This window comes from Tenrec ecaudatus, chromosome 1, assembly GCF_050624435.1.
Source record: "Tenrec ecaudatus isolate mTenEca1 chromosome 1, mTenEca1.hap1, whole genome shotgun sequence".
NCBI lineage: Eukaryota > Metazoa > Chordata > Mammalia > Afrosoricida > Tenrecidae > Tenrec > Tenrec ecaudatus.
In genome coordinates this window covers 250,891,454-250,907,410 of record NC_134530.1, presented here as the reverse complement: position 1 = coordinate 250,907,410, position 15,957 = coordinate 250,891,454, and the positions used below count along the sequence as shown (strand labels likewise).

The 15,957-nt window shown below is 38.5% G+C and overlaps 1 protein-coding gene across 1 annotated transcript in view; it reads right to left on the bottom strand.

The window, feature by feature from the left end:
• The window catches only part of SDCCAG8 (SHH signaling and ciliogenesis regulator SDCCAG8), a 300,672-nt gene that overhangs the window by 220,467 nt on the left and 64,248 nt on the right, over positions 1-15,957 (bottom strand). The window contains exons 11-12 of the mRNA XM_075531174.1: positions 6,517-6,651; positions 2,487-2,603 (exon numbers count right to left, since the gene is read on the bottom strand). Coding sequence (XP_075387289.1) covers positions 2,487-2,603; positions 6,517-6,651 — 252 coding nt within the window. The remainder of the gene's footprint in view (positions 1-2,486; positions 2,604-6,516; positions 6,652-15,957) is intronic.

Sequence of the window (15,957 nt, the reverse complement as noted above, 5' to 3'; positions counted from 1 at the left end):
GGGCTGAAGAGCTACAAAGGATCACCCACCCATCAGGCCTGACACAATATCAAAAAGAAAAGGAGAAAGCGGGAGGAATAGACTGCCATTGTTGCTCTCCTAACCTTTCCTTCTAATTATGCCAGAGTCATGGCTCAGGTCACAAGGAAAATTATTTTGGTGGTCAACCATTTGCTCTGTTTTGTCTACATCAAAAAGCTCTTGTTCTCCCCACATTCCAATCTCAGTTTCCCACTTACTCTAAAAATGGATCAAGCAGTCAGATTAACTAAAATATGGATAAAATGGCTATATTACGAAGGGCACCTTGTATATAAACCTGGAAATGCCTTTCCTGTTGTTTGGAATTTCATTATATAACAAAATCGTAAGCATGCTTTATATTATTAGAGGTATTTCTAATAAACGCCGAGCATCCCAGCTTGGAAAAGTTAAATGTAAATTTTTCTGAGGGCAGATGGTGGCCAAGCAATGTAGCTCTTTGGTCATACAGACAGAAGGTCAGGTCATGGCTGAAAGACCAAAGAACAATTGCTGCTTCGGTAGTCTAAATCATCCATGGAATGAGACAGCACTACTCTCTTTTCTGAAATTGTCTGCTCAATACAAAATAGTTACAAAGCATAACTACGAGATTTCCTCACTTTCCGTGCAAGAAAAATGGTAACAAGAACATCACATCACAAACATCTTTTAACTCTTCCAGGATTTTTATTCCTAATGCTATGACCCAAAAAGGCACATCCATGTAAAAACATCATTCAAAACTGTTAAGAAAATTGGCCATGATTCACTACTAATTAGAAAAGTTGTACAAAGAAAAGCTGCTGTTTTTAAAATCTGCCACTTTAGCTTCCACACCATTACTGATTAATTAAAATTAAATCCGCACTAATAATGTATTGCTAAGATTTTGGTTTTTTTATTGTTTCCTATAGTGTTTTTCTCTCCAGAAAATTGTTATTCTAAATAACTCTGAGTTTATTCTTTGCTATATTTTTCTAGTTAGTCCAAAATAGTACCATGCTAGGATATGGTAGAATAAGACAAAGTCATATAATATTTACACACTGGTGAGTAAGAAAAATTCTATTACGTCAGGAAAGAAAAGTTCTCTATTTGACTTGGCAGTCCTAGGCCGCCAGCTACTAAAAGGATTTTCAATTTCTCTACCACGGACGCCCCCAACTGGATCAAGTAAGTTTCCCTATTTGTACACTGTTAACAATGAAATATCTTTGGAAAGATAAAAACTTATTAAAACACTGTAAGTATAGTGGTCTGAGTGCAGAACTTTATTTTAGTAATCTAGATTTTAATTAAGTGGTAAGTTGATTACATCAAATGGAAAACAAGTTGAAAATATGATATAGTAACCCCTCCCAGGGGAACAAACAACAGAAAAGCGGTGAGGGGCAACAGATAATGTAAAATATGAAAATAATAATCTATAACTTATCAAGGGTTTCAAGGGGAAGGTGGGGGGAGGGAAGAAATGGGAAACTGATATCAAGGGTTCAAGTGTGAAGAGAATGCTTTGAAAATGATGATGATGGCAGCATAGGTGCAAGTGTACTTGACACACTGGATGAGTGCAGGGACTGTGATAAGAGAAGTAAAAGCCCCCAATAAAATATTTTTTTAAAGGAAAGAAAAATATGATATAGCTCTCTGAACCAGAAATATATGTGAAATAAATTTACTTGAGGCTGTACATTTTACTAAAATTGTAGCAATTTCTTTAAAATATTGACACTAAGAACTTCATCTTATTATTTTAATTTGAGTAGCTCAAACAGTCTGCTTTCATTGAATATAAAACAGTAGCCTACAAAGTCTGTACTGTCACACGAAAAGAGCAAATCAAGTCAGCTATTAGAATTGCCTCTCTAAAAATTTGATCCATATTGTCAATTAAAATTGGACTATCTAAATTATTTCAACAAAGATATAACAGAAAACATCTGCTCACACTGAAATTAAAGTACACTGTCCTCCTCCCCCTAAGACTTATAATTTAACTGTATTTAAGCTTCCTGAACAAAAATATTCATGGTTATCTTAGTTAAAACTGGTTTCACTCTGCCAACGATCAATTTGATTGACATATTTACATATCAACCCATCTCATCTAAGAAATTTAAACTTTTTCATTTAAAATTGGATTCAAGTTGTCATCTTTCAAGAAGTTTATGTATGTATATTTTAGGTTCACAATGTGCATTAGGACTTTTTTTCTTAACTTTGTAAGTAATAGATATACATATCCAAATGTATATTTATGACTTCTCAAAGTGGATTTTTATATCATGCAGTTGTATTCTCACCATTTCATATGAAAGGTGATAATTTTAGGAAACTGTAAATTAAATTCTTTTAATAGTATAAACTGGATGATTACATTTGGTAGATACATTAAAACCACATTAGCTTCAGAAAGGTAGTTATGTAATTAGTTGCTCTACTAATCTTTTGTCACCTCTTACCTGATCTTTCATTTCAAGATCCCTTTTAGTTTTTGTTCTGTAGTCTCTGTGCTCCTTTTCTGCCTCATCCTTCTCCATTTTTGTTCTATTCAATTGATAGCGCATTTCTCCACACACCTGTTGGATTGTAAAAACAAGATCAATAGCTGCTGGAATCCACCAGGCAATGCCTGCAATCAGATCCTTTGGTGCCCCCTAGAGGTCATACAAATAAATGCAATCATTTTCTAAGAAAAGCATTTTTCTATTAGTAGAGCCTAAAATATAGACAGTATCAAGGATTATCAAATGTAATAACTTCTACTTACAGATAAATTAATTCATAACCAAGGAAGGCAAGTAACATGTTCAAGATTTTTAATGTAAAATAAGTACTTCAATTTCCTATCATCATACAAAACATACTATCAAATTTTAACTACAGGAAATAAATTCACTATATGTTTAGCAACATTATGATCAAATCATTTTATTACAGTTAAATTAAGTAGGAAATTTAATGAAAATGTTACATAACATACAGAATGTAATTTATATTACTGAATTGTACATGAGCAAATTAAGAGAGTATGTTTTTGTTATGTATACTTTCACAATAAAATATTTTTAAAATAAAATATAACATGTCCCTTTTAAGACTTCATCATTTAAATTTTAATGAAATGTATACAAATACGTTTCTCTTTCTCTGCTAATAGACTATATATATAAGACTATATATGTATAATTTATATTTGATATTTAAATATACAGTACCAAGCATTTACTGTAAAGTTTGTAGAAAGATTCAGTTTTATCACAAATGATACTATGTAAGCAAAGTCAGAGGGATTTCTGACAAAAGTAAAACACATGTACTAATCACAGATAACATTTAAGTAAAATTATTTTAATATAACATTACATGATGAACAAATATGGTATCTTTAAAACAGTTGTGTATTATCCTTTATATAATTTATTTTACTTATTTTATAATCCGGGCTGTCTACAAACAGGGAAGTATATTTTGAAAATGCAATTAGCAAATCAATTCAATTTAAATAAAGAGATTATGTATCTTCATAGAGAACTAAAAACCAGATAGTGCACAGGTCTGCTACATCTGCTTCTAGTTTACAAATACAAGGTTAAGAAAAAAAACAACTTGGCATTCAATAGTTATACTTGCTTAAAACTTTTCAGTTTGGATACTTCGTTAACAATGGTGGTTCGGGGACTTTAAAATTCTGTTTCAACAACAAAAAATTCAGTTTCATCATTATTGAGGCACTAGAATCTTATACTATATTAATGCACTTCCAATGTTCCAATAAAAATATTTTTTAAACTACTTTGGATTTTAAAGTTATAGTGACAGTACAAAAGAAAACTCAGTAAGTTTCTCTCGACAAATCTTAGAGAGCTAGGACAAAAATTGAATTAGAACTCTATTTGAAATTCAAATGTCTTTTTAATATGAGAGCTAAAACTGTCCATTTAAAAGTTAGCAACTTACAAAATGATACTATTGTTTAAATTAAGTAATATTAACAATTAAAAGAGTGAGAAAATGAAAAGGACCTTAACTTCCTTTCTTTCTCAATTTTTCTATTATGTCTATGAATTAAATAAAAAATCCCTAATTTGTGATATTAGAAAATAATCATTAAACATATCTAAAATGGATTTTATACCACAAGTGCCCATATTTAATTTCTTAGTTTTATTACAATTAACTATTGAAATCTAGATTGACTTCTGTTTCTTAAATGTTTATTTATGTGCCTTATGATAGTAATCCAGACCTTTAAACTTACACCTTACAGCTTGCTTATTTTATCTCTACCACCTTCTCTTTAAGTTTTGTAAGGGAATGTAATTCATCTATTTCAGCATGCGTCAAAGGGCCTTCTGATACTAAGTTAATGTTTATTGAATAATTATCATTAGCTGTCTTTTATTATTCTTTTTTAAAAATCATTTTGTCGGGGGCTTGTACAACTCTTATTACAATCCATACATACATCCATTGTGTCAAGAACATTTGTACATTTGTTGCCATCATTATTCTCAAAACTTTGCTTTCTACTTGAGCCCTTGGTATCAGCTCATTCTTCCCCTCACCCCCCCCCGTAACCCCTTGACAATTTATAAATTATTATTATTTTGTCATGTCTTACACTGTCCGATGTCTCCCTTCACCTACTTTTCTGTTGTCTGTCCCCCAGGGAGGTGGCTATATGTAGATCCTTGTGATCGGTTCCCCCTTTCTACCCCACCTTCTTTCCACCCTCCTGTTATCACCACTCTCACCACTGGTCCTGAAGGGATCATCTGTCCTGGATTCCCTGTGTTTCCAGTTCCTATCTGTACCAGTGTACATCCTCTAGTCTATCCAGATTTTTAAGGTAAAATTGGGATCATGATAGTGGGCGGAAGAAGCATTTAAGAACTAGAGGAAAGTTGCATGTTTTATTGTTGCGACACTGCTCCGACTGGCTTGTCTCCTCCCGCAACCTTTCTGTAAGGGGATGCCCAGTGACCTACTGATAGGCTTTGGGTCCTTAATTTGCACTCCCTCTGATTCACAATGATACGATTTTTTGTTCTTTAATGCCTGATAGCTAATCCCTTTGGCACCTCGTGATCACACAGGCTGGTGCGCTTTTTCCATGTGGGCTTTATTGCTTCTGAACTAGATGGCTGCTTGTTTACCTTCAAGCCTTTAAGACCCCAGACGCTATATATTTTGATAGCTGGGCTCCATCGGCTTTCTTCACATTTGCTTATGCACCCATTTTTCTTCAGCGATCGTGTCAGGAAGGTGAACATCATGGAATGCCAGTTTAATAGAACAAAGTGTTCTTGCATTAAGGAGTACTTGAGTGGAGACCCAATGTCAATCTGCTACCTTAATTCTAAACCTATAGATATATGCACATAGATCTAGTTCTCTATCATCAGATATAAAAACTATTCTTGAAATTTTAAAAAATCTATTCCAAAATTTTTCCTGATACCAGTAAAAGTTTTGCACATGCATTGAGGAAACATTAAAAAATATATCTATCAAAGTAACTCTTCCACTAAGATTTCCTTTGTGGCCTCCACTCAAGACATCAAAGAACTAAAAATAATATCAATGGGTGCTGACCTTCCTGATATGATCAATAAAGACAAGCGTGAGCATAAGAAAATGTGGTGAAGAAAGCTGTTGGTCCCCAGCTATAAAAAGATATAGCATCTGGGGTATTAAAGGCTCGAAGATAAACAAGTGGCCATCTAGTTCAGAAGCAACAAAGCCCACATGGAAGAAACACATCACCCTGTGTGACCACAAGCTGTTGAAGGGATCAGGTATCAAGCATCAAGGAACAAAAATCATATCATTGTAAAAGTAGTAGGTGAGCGCAGTGTGGAGACTCAAAGCCCATCCATAGGCAACTGGACACCCCCTTACTGGAGGGTTGTGGGGAGGAGATGAGCCAGTCAGGGTGCAGGGTAGTAACGATGAAACATATAAATTTCCTCAAGTTCTTAAATGGTTCCTCCCCACCCACTATCATGACCCCAATTCTACCTTACAAATCTGGCTAGACCAGAGCATGTACACTGGTACAGATAGCAACTGGAAACACAGAGAATCCAGGAATATGATTCCTTCAGGACCAGTGGTGAGAGTGGCAATGCCTGGAGGGTAGAGGGAATGTGGGGTTGAAAGGGGGAACTGATTATAAGAATCTACGTACAGCCTCCTCCCTGGTGGAGGGACAGAGAAGAAGGCGGGGGGAGATGTCGAACAGTGTAATATATGACAAAATAATAATAATTTATGAATGATGAAGGGTTCATGAGGTAGGGAGGAGTGGAGAGAGAGGGGGGGAAATGAACAGCCAATATTAAGGGCTCAAGTAGAAGGCAAATGCTTTGAGAATGATGATGGCAACTAATGTACATATGTGCTTGACACAATGGATGCATGTATGGATTGTGATAAGAATTGTACAAGCCCCCAATAAAATGATTAAAAATTTTTTTTCCTTTGTACCTGTGTGACATCCATTTCCCTAGAAGCGAGCTGGTGTTGCATTTCCTCTAGTTGATTAGTAGCTGAAGTCTTCTCTCTTAAAGTCTTTTCCACCTGGGCCTCCAGTTGGGCAATATTCTGAGACAAAGCCATCACCTGCAAGAAGAAATAATTTAATTATTTCACAAAATAAATACTAAACGTTTCTTGAGTGCAGAGTCTCAGCATAGTCACCAGGCTTTCTATATGGATTGCATATGTCCATTTCTCCATCTCCCCATCTCATCTAACTCCCATGACAATTCGGCGGCCTGAAGCTCACTTTGGTAAGATCTCAGCTTTAACTGGAATCTTAATGTGATGGAGATCAAACAACTAATTAAGCTAAGAATAAATTTCGGGGGAGGTGCTGAGAAATCAAACAACACTTAACTCTCCTCCCACCTGGGAGGCATACAAAAGGTTGATTGGGTCAATCAATCCTCCCCAAGCAATTCTTTCATTATCTAACCAGCTACCTCCTACTTCCTCTACCACAGTGGTTCTCAACCCTTTAATACAGTTCCTCGTGTTGTGGTTGACCCCCCAACCATAAAATTATTTTCATTGCTACTTCCTAACGGTAATTTTGCTCCTGTTATGAATCATAATGTAAATATCTGATATGCAGGATGTATTTTCATTGTTACAAATTGAATATAATGAAAGCATAGTGATTGATCACAAAAACAATATGTAATTATATATTGTGAAATATTTATTTCTAATTACAAATCAATGAAATTTTGTCTTGAAACATGGTGTAGCATGGGTAACAGTCTTCACGCCAGGTACTCGTATGTGGGTGTATCTTCATGTGGGTGGACCCGCCTGGAGAAAGATAGGGAGTGGTGTCTTTGCGCCTAAGACCATCAGAAATATGTGTCTTCCATGATCTTAAGCGACCCCTGTGAAAGGGTGGTTCAACCCCAAAGGGGTCGCGACCCACAGATTGAGAACCACTGCTCTACCAGATTTGGCTCAGGTTTAATCTCCACTCCCCCAGGAAGCCTTCATTGACCGCTGGGTTCCCATACTAAATAGATGCCCTTCCATACATTCAAGTTGATATCCAACTAATGTGCACTGGGATCGCAATCTCTGTGGTTTATAGCTGCCATCCATTTTCATGGTCATTGTACTGTACTGATTGTTTAATATTTTGACTATCACTCTGGCGTGTGTTTCTACAGCAACCTGTGTATACTTCTATCATAGTAATTATCTACTATGAATTGAATTTTATCCCCCAAAATATATATGTTGAAGTCTTAAATCCTGGGCTTGTATAGATCAAGTTTGCAACAAAGTTTTCCTTTTCCTATTAGTGAGCTCACACCACAGTAGGGTAGATCCTAAACAGAATGGTGTCTTATAAAAGGTGAGGAAAGTTACACCAAGGGAGATATACAGGGGGAAATGCCATGTAGTGACAGAGGCAGATGCATTGATCAGCAACAAAAAATGCCAGATTAACAGCAGCCACTAGGACGTTGAACAGATGCACAGAGACGTAATAATCTCTGTGGCCAAGACACTGGGTTGGACTTTGAGCATCCAAAACGGTTCTCTAAATTTTAGCTTACTATTTTGAGGGCCTGTTTGTTCCCTTAGTTGAAAAATCCTCAAGCTCTTCACTAGGCACTTAACATTTGATTAATCAATTAACAATTAGCATAAATGGCTCTTTTAGGGACTCTGAAAGTATCCCAAACCAAAACAATCAAACTCAGTGGCATCAAGTCAATTCTGATTGACAGCAAACCAACTGGGGATTCTGAAGATTCAATCTTTATGGGAGCAGATCACCTTATCTTTTTCCCTCGGTGGGTTTGAACTGCCAACCTCTCAGTTAGCTGTCCAATGCCTTCCTGACAGTGCCACCAGAGCTTCTTCTGTAAATATCAGGTTGCTAATTTTTCTTCTCAGGGTTAAACAAGCTTTGTAGATGATAAATATAATAGCTTTCTGTACATGTGTGTTTAAGCAAAACTTCAGATATTTATTTTTCTAATTGCAAAATTTGCATCAGTTTCTATTATAAGACATGTATCAAGGCATACCCTTTCCACACAATTCCCTCTTTGTGCTACCCGCTACATCTTCCCTCTGTCCACTACCTGTCTTTTCCCTCCCGTCACCCATTTCCTGAGGTCTCCCCTCCTGTTGTCACAGCTTCTTTTCCCCACGCCCACCATCTGGAAGTCAACATTACCCGGCAGGAGTTTCTCCAACCACATCTGTTGTGGAGACAGAAGTAACACAGACACAGCTGCAGCACTGCTGGATGTCCAGGGCACTGACATCAGATAAGTCCTTTAAACTTTGACAGGAGCAAGGAAGAGGCAAGGACACCCAGACTGGGAGTATTTAACAGAAATTTCTGTACGGAAGTAGTCCCTAAACCCTTAAACATGGTATGAAGCAATGCTCCCTACACACTTTCGAAGAATTAAGTATTCTAGCAACTGACTATTACACAGGAAACTGAGGAACTGTCTGAGCTTTACACAGTGCTCAATAAATATATGAATAACGATTAAAAAAACTAACAAACATGAGTGGCTCAGTGCAGCCAAGCGCTATTACTGATGACAGTAGACCAACTTACAGAAAGTATTATTCATAGATGAACGGCTCAATCTGTCTAGGTGGAAGAAATCTACTCTTCTAGAGTTAATGCTGAATGTCAATACAAATGGAATTTTTAAAATAAAAAAATAGAAGGAATGAACTAAGAGGGAAGCAAATGAAAGAAACTCTGGTCCCGCAAGGGGCCCTGCCTGTAGGGAAAGCATGGCTATTTGCTCTAGCAGCAACCACATAGCAATGCTAACAGTAACTTGTCAGTCTCCCTCCTGGATTAAGGTCCTGTGCTAGAAGGTCTGATATTGATTCTCTTCTTTAATGCTCTTCAAGAAAGCTTTATATTAGACTCATTTTATATTTGCAAAATCTGAGATTCAGAGAATTAAGTACTTTTCCCAAGTTCATCCAAGATAATAAAAGCTGGGCGTCATATCTAAGTCTGTCTGCTTTTGACAGAAAAGGACCTAAAAAATCTCTCCAATAAGGCTACTAGTTTTACTCTCTAAGTCAGAATAGCAACGGTCAAAAGTTAAAATGATTAAATACCCAATCTAATCCAGGCCTTATGTTAGGTATTTTCAAAACATTATCTAATTTAAGTCTATCAATTGTTTAAAGTACTTGGTATCCAAATTTCTCAAGCAAGCTCACTACCACCCAGTCAATTCTGACTGAAGGTCCCTGGGGGGCAGAGTAGCGCTGGCCTGTGGATTTCTGAGACTGAATCTTTACAGGCATAGCAGACCAACATGCAACCCATTACACCACCAGGGCTCCTCATCCATTATTTACTCCTCTGAAATTTAGGAAGGTGAAAGGAAGTTGTTTAAGGTCACAGAAAGATCAACTTGAACTTCATTTTGATTCTAAAATCACTTTCTTTCCTCAACATCCACTGTCTCTAAGCCACTGCCATTTCTGGGCTAGAATACGTTCTCTGCCCTGAGGTCTTTATCACTCCTAAGGGTTCATATTGGGCAAAAGAAGCTTTGAAAAGTCATGCATTGCAGCTCCAAGACTACTTTTATTCATGAAGTCATTGTTTCAGTCTTTCTTTTCACTATCACATCAGCAATTCTCATTGGGTATTTTATAGAGAACACTTCGGCAAGATAAAAGATTTCTAGTTTATAAACCAAGAAAATAAAAATCCCCTATTTCTGAACAATATCATGTCTTTGCTTTTAATAACATTTTATCTCACATACAATATTCAATTCACAACTTTGCATCCATTTATGTCTTATTCATGTTGGTTATAATCAGTATATCCTTCCAAATATTCTGGATCTCCAATTCCTACCTATTCTTTAGTGCTTAAATGCCACAAAGTCTTCCATGATCTCTTGGGATAGGGTTACATTCTGTTCCTTTGAATTCTCATTACTTTAGGTATACCTTTCTAATGCCACAGGCCTTACCAGTAAAATAATATTAGGGAGAGACAGAGAGTGCATCTGTATCAGAGCATATACTGAGCAATGAGTATGCTGATATGTTGGAGAGACAATAAATCTGAGGAAACTGTCCATTCAACATGCATTTGAATTGGTAGAAGTAGCTACCAAGTCAGCATTATGAAGCTCTGAGAAGAAACATTATGAAGATGAACCATGAAAGATCAGAGAGCAGAAGATGATTATTCTAGGCAGATAGCAAAGAACAGCACATGCAAAACCTGAAATGGAAACATAGTGTGGCAAATTGGCATGCTTGCATGTTTAGGGATGTGCAAACAGGTGGTTATATTGGGAATGCAAGAAATATCGAAGATCCAGTGCAAGTAATTGTCACCCTAATTTAAAAACAATTAAGTCTTATGATGTGGCCCTATTCAATAATGGTCCTCATAAAGAGATCACTAAAGATATGGGAGCTATAGCAAAGTGTGGTGAAAAAATCAGACGGTGCGTGGCTATAAAAAATAAGAGAATTAAAAAATAAAATAAGAGAATTTGACTCTTAAAGGCTTATCTGAAAATAAGCAGCCAGATAAGTGAGGTATCAACCAAGTACACACAGAAGAAGCATGCCAACCTGTGTGATCCAAGGACTGTAAATAATAAATTTCAGGATTGGGGGAGGGAACTATATTAGAGCTTAAATTCTGAGCATCAGTTTGCCGATGGCTATGATTAACAGTGAAAGCCCAAATTCCAACTGCAATCTCCCCAAGTGAATTAAACAGCCTTGCTGTCAGAGAGCATTGGAATATAGATTAATGCAAATGCAATTAGGTTAACGTTTACCAACTTATCATTTGTTCTCTCTTTTGACCTATTTTAAATTTATTCTAATTTTCATTTTTTCTGCTTTATTTTCTATTGAGGATTTTCTGTTTTATTGTTGTTTGAAAAAAATTTTTATATGAATCCATGAGAGTTAAATCTATAGGGACAGTAATTGGATTAATAGTTTCTTATGGTTATGTCAGGGGAAGTTGTGGGGAAACGGGGAATTAAAAATGGTAAGTAAAAGAATGAAGAAAATTTCCTAAAATTGATTGTGGGGATAATTGCACAGCTCTCTTTAATATGCTTAAAACACTGAATTGTATGATATGTGAATTATATGTCAATAAAACAGTTTTCAGGTTTTTTTAAAAAGAAGAATGGAGAGACAAAAAAAGCTATAATAATATAGAATCTATGTGCTCGGTTAAAAGAGCCTAAATTTTATCCAAGAGGTCACAGGGAGAGATTAAAGCATATTGAAGTCAAAATTTTAAAATATTTAATTCTCCAAAGTTTTGTTGTTGCTGTGTACCTTTGAGTAGCTGATGACTCACAGTAACCTTATAAAACAGAGCAGCACTGTCCCTTGGTGAGAAGCTCCTTTTGGAAAGATCACCCTGGACCTAGCTTAGGGAACAGTTGAGAAGGAGCCACGATTGACTGCATGGAGTCCACTAGTGACTGCGGGGACAATGCAAGGGTACACTATGGGCAGCAGAGGGACAGAGACAGGGTAATGCAAATGTTTAGGAGACGGAGTCACCAGAACTGAAGGGTGGCTGCAGAAATGTTTACACTGCGGAAAGGGAGGAGACAAGGACGACAGCAAAATTTCTGAGTTAGGCAACTAGATGCACCACAGTATTGGCCCTGAGATGAACAGGGGTTCCATTGGGAAGATGGAAAGATAAACTTGTTTGGAACAGAAAAAAGAAACCTACAGATGCAGGCAACAAGGGCACCCACAGTAAAAACTGTGAGGGTGGGAATTTGAGGGGTCTGTCTTAGTTTTCAAGGACTTGCAAGTTTTCTGCCTTTGAAAAGTCTTACCATTTTTCTATCACTCCTTTTGGTTGAAAATATTTGAGTTTTCCTTCTCTGACAGGTTTCCATTTACAGAGAAGCTAACTTCCACAGGTTTACCTAGCTATGGAATAAAAGACACCCGAGTCGCTAATTCTCTGCTGAATTCTAGAAACTTCTATTAAGCTGCTTTCTAAATGTCTATTTCATTCATCTCAAAAATTACTTGAAACTCTATTTCTCCCAAATCTAGAAATATGGATTAAGAGATATCAAGGAAAGAGAACCTCTCAGGATGAGGATTAAGAATTTAAAAACATTAGTCAACAAGTAGTCCATGGATGTGTTTAGTATACATGTCATTGGTCATGTTATAGGCTGTGGGTAAGGCCCACAAATACAGTGAGCTGAAGCGAAAACAGAGGTAACAAAGTACCTGGACAAATCTTTCAAGAACCTTGAATATTAAGGAGAATAAAAGGAAGGATATGGGATTAACAAGGTCATTTTCAACCTTGGCTGCATATTGGAATCACCTAAGTAACTTTCAAAACTAGTGCGGTGTGGATCTCAAAAGTTCAGAAGTAATGTTTTAAAGTAGTTTGCACAATGTGACTTCCAGAAACCTTGTGTATCTAAAATCGAGGGTCACTAGATTAGAAAAAAATGATGATTACTTTCAGCAGATGAAATGAATCTGAAACTATTTTTCTGTTTATGGGAGAGGCTGTCATGGAAGAAATAACTCCATGCAAACAGTGAACTTGTTCTGTTGCTACCTGGAAGGTCGGTGGCTCAACACTGGAAAACTTACTCTGACACGCAAGCTGTCACCGTGAATTTGAGTCAGCCTGACGGCAACTGGCTGGTAGTAACAGAAAGGTTAAAGGTTCAGAAGATGTGGGGAGAAGGGAGATAATGGAATGAAGTGCCTGAGATGGTGGAAGAGGACAGGGAGCTACAACAAAAGGGAAAGAACTAGGACTGAGCCTCTTCCCTTTGGGAATGCAGGTGAAATTTTATTTTAAGGCAGATGTGAAAGGAAGATAAATGGTAAAGGTAGTTACCATGTGATGTGTTTTTTTTTATTTTCCTTGTTAGGTATGTAAGGCTCTCTGCTGTGAATTGGGGGTGGGGAGGTGGTATAGTTGAGATTCCATGAAGACGAAAAGTGATTTTAAATAAATGGGTCAAAGATACCATCAGTTCCCCACCAGAGTACTATAATTATCTCCCACATGATCTCCAGGCATCTGTTCTGGTTTTCGCTCCAATTTATTGACAATGGTGCAAGTAGGATAATTTTTCCCCAAATATAAATAATATCATGTCACTGACCAAGTTAGAGAAATTCTGATGTCCTATCACTTTCTAAGTAAATTTGAAATCCTTAATATGGTTGTTAAGGTTTTCATAATTTGGTTCCTGAATAATTTCCCAAACATTCTTTATTATTCTGCCCCTCACTCCCTATGCTCTAGTTATCTCGACCTACGTTCCAAGAGAGTATTATATACCTAGCTTCAGAGTCCTAGGTGCATTGTTGTCCTGGGCCTAAAACTCCTCCCTTAATTCTGTACCTGCCAACTCCTACTTACCCCCTTTTCAACTATCATATTCAAAGGCTCTTTCTTAGGAAAGTCTTTCCATACTGTGTAGACTAGGTCAGAGTTTACAGTTGTGATGGTTAATTTTATGTGTCAACTTACATAGGCTATAGTTCCATTAGGTAGCTTAGCATAGGGCCTGGGGCATCCACTACGCATGCTCAGAGGTTCCAGCTTCCAGCTAGGAATGGTCAGAGGTTCAAGTGGGCATTACATCTGGGTTGACCCATCTAAGCCAGATGAATTCGATTCAGCCAATGAGGTCAGCCAGTATTGTTGACCACAACTCCCACTGGGGACCCAGCGGCTCCAACACAGTGCAGTGGGAATCGGGGTGTGGTCCAAGAGCACCCGGGCTGCGGCCCGAGTTGCTGAACCGCTGCCCCACGCACTTGTGCCACTTCTGTTCTCTATAAACTCACTTGGATCGCAAACCGGGCTTTGGAGTGAATTCTTCCTCGCGTGGAGCCAAGGACCAAGGTATATCTCTCCCACGAGAGATCTAACATATTGGTTCCATGACTCAGATATGTAAGGTAAGCTGGCTCCAGATATTTTCCTGGAGTGGGCCCTCACATGCGACTCTGACAGGTTTTCGGGCACCTTCTGGACTCTTTTGCACCTCACCACCCTTGGGAGATGGCACATAGCTGGAAAGGAAGCTGGACTGTACTCCTCTCACCAAAACACCATGGAGGTGGATGGTCCCCGGAACTGACTCACACGGACACTCACACTCGTAATGTATTATCACACCCCCATTTTTGTGTCTGTCTCTCCATTAGTTCTACTGGTACTTTACATCTGCCTTCCTGAGAGCTTGCATGCCTTCCCCAGTGTTGATTTCTGGGGGGGTGGGGGGGGATTGGGGGACTGTTGCCTGCAGGGCTGGAGAATTTCGATTCCCAGAGCTTTTTTGAGTCTCAGTGGTATGCCTTGTGTTCCAGCCAGCTAGATGGCAGGGTGTGCCCATGTAAACCCTGTTGGTTTCTTTCTGAAGGACTCTGGCTCCGGTGGCTGGCCCCTGCTGACTTTTGGCTAGGCCACAGCTGTGGATGCCATTTTCCCAACCACGTGACGGTCCGTTCCCTGGCAAGATGGCACCACTCAGTGTCCGCCATTTTGGCTGTGGTGCAATGGAGCACGTGACCCTGGCCAAGATGGCACTCGCCACTCCAGACACATGGGGGAGGGCAGTGCCTAGGTCACTGGTTGCTTGGGCCTGGGAGTCAGCCCCGCCTAGTCCTGGGAGCCGAATGTCTCCCTTTTCCCCTCCATTCCTTTTCGTTTTCTCCTGGTGTTACAAACAAGCTGCTTTAGTGCTCTGCCAGTGTGGGTTTGCTCTTTTCCTACCAGCTGGTTTTTCATTGTTCGGGCCTAGGCTAAAGGCATTTGGAAGCTTAGCCCAAGTGACTGTTAACTTTCGGCTTTCAGCGATAGAGCTTCCAACACTTTTGGGGACAGCTCTGCCACCACGATGTTCCAGTCAGAAATTCCAATTTCCCTAAAGATTCTCCAAGCTGCTGGACAGATGCTCCTCCCCTTCAGAGTTTTGAGGATCTTCTCCTGCAAGCAAGCATCTTTGAAGGCCATGGGCCACCGCAAACAGTGGCCCTCCTAGCTTGTGGTCCAGAGAATGGTCAGGCCTACATCAACTGCAGTGACTGGCCTTTGACCCCTCCGCTGGGGATGGGCACCTGCCTGAGGCCTCAGATTCATGGCACCCTAGACGTGCGCACTCACTGAAGCTGTGGTTATTGACCTTGATGCACCAAGCTCTCGATAACCTCTTTGTTTTATGTTTTCTAGATGGGACTTACCAACTCAATACCCAGGAATTTCCCCCTCTGATGTACCCTGTCTAATAGGGATAGATTTGATCCGGTGAGGCTAGACAAACAGAAGCTGTTTTCGTTTTGCAACTCTATTTGGCCACAATATCTTTAAGAAAAAGGACCACTGTGGTCAGA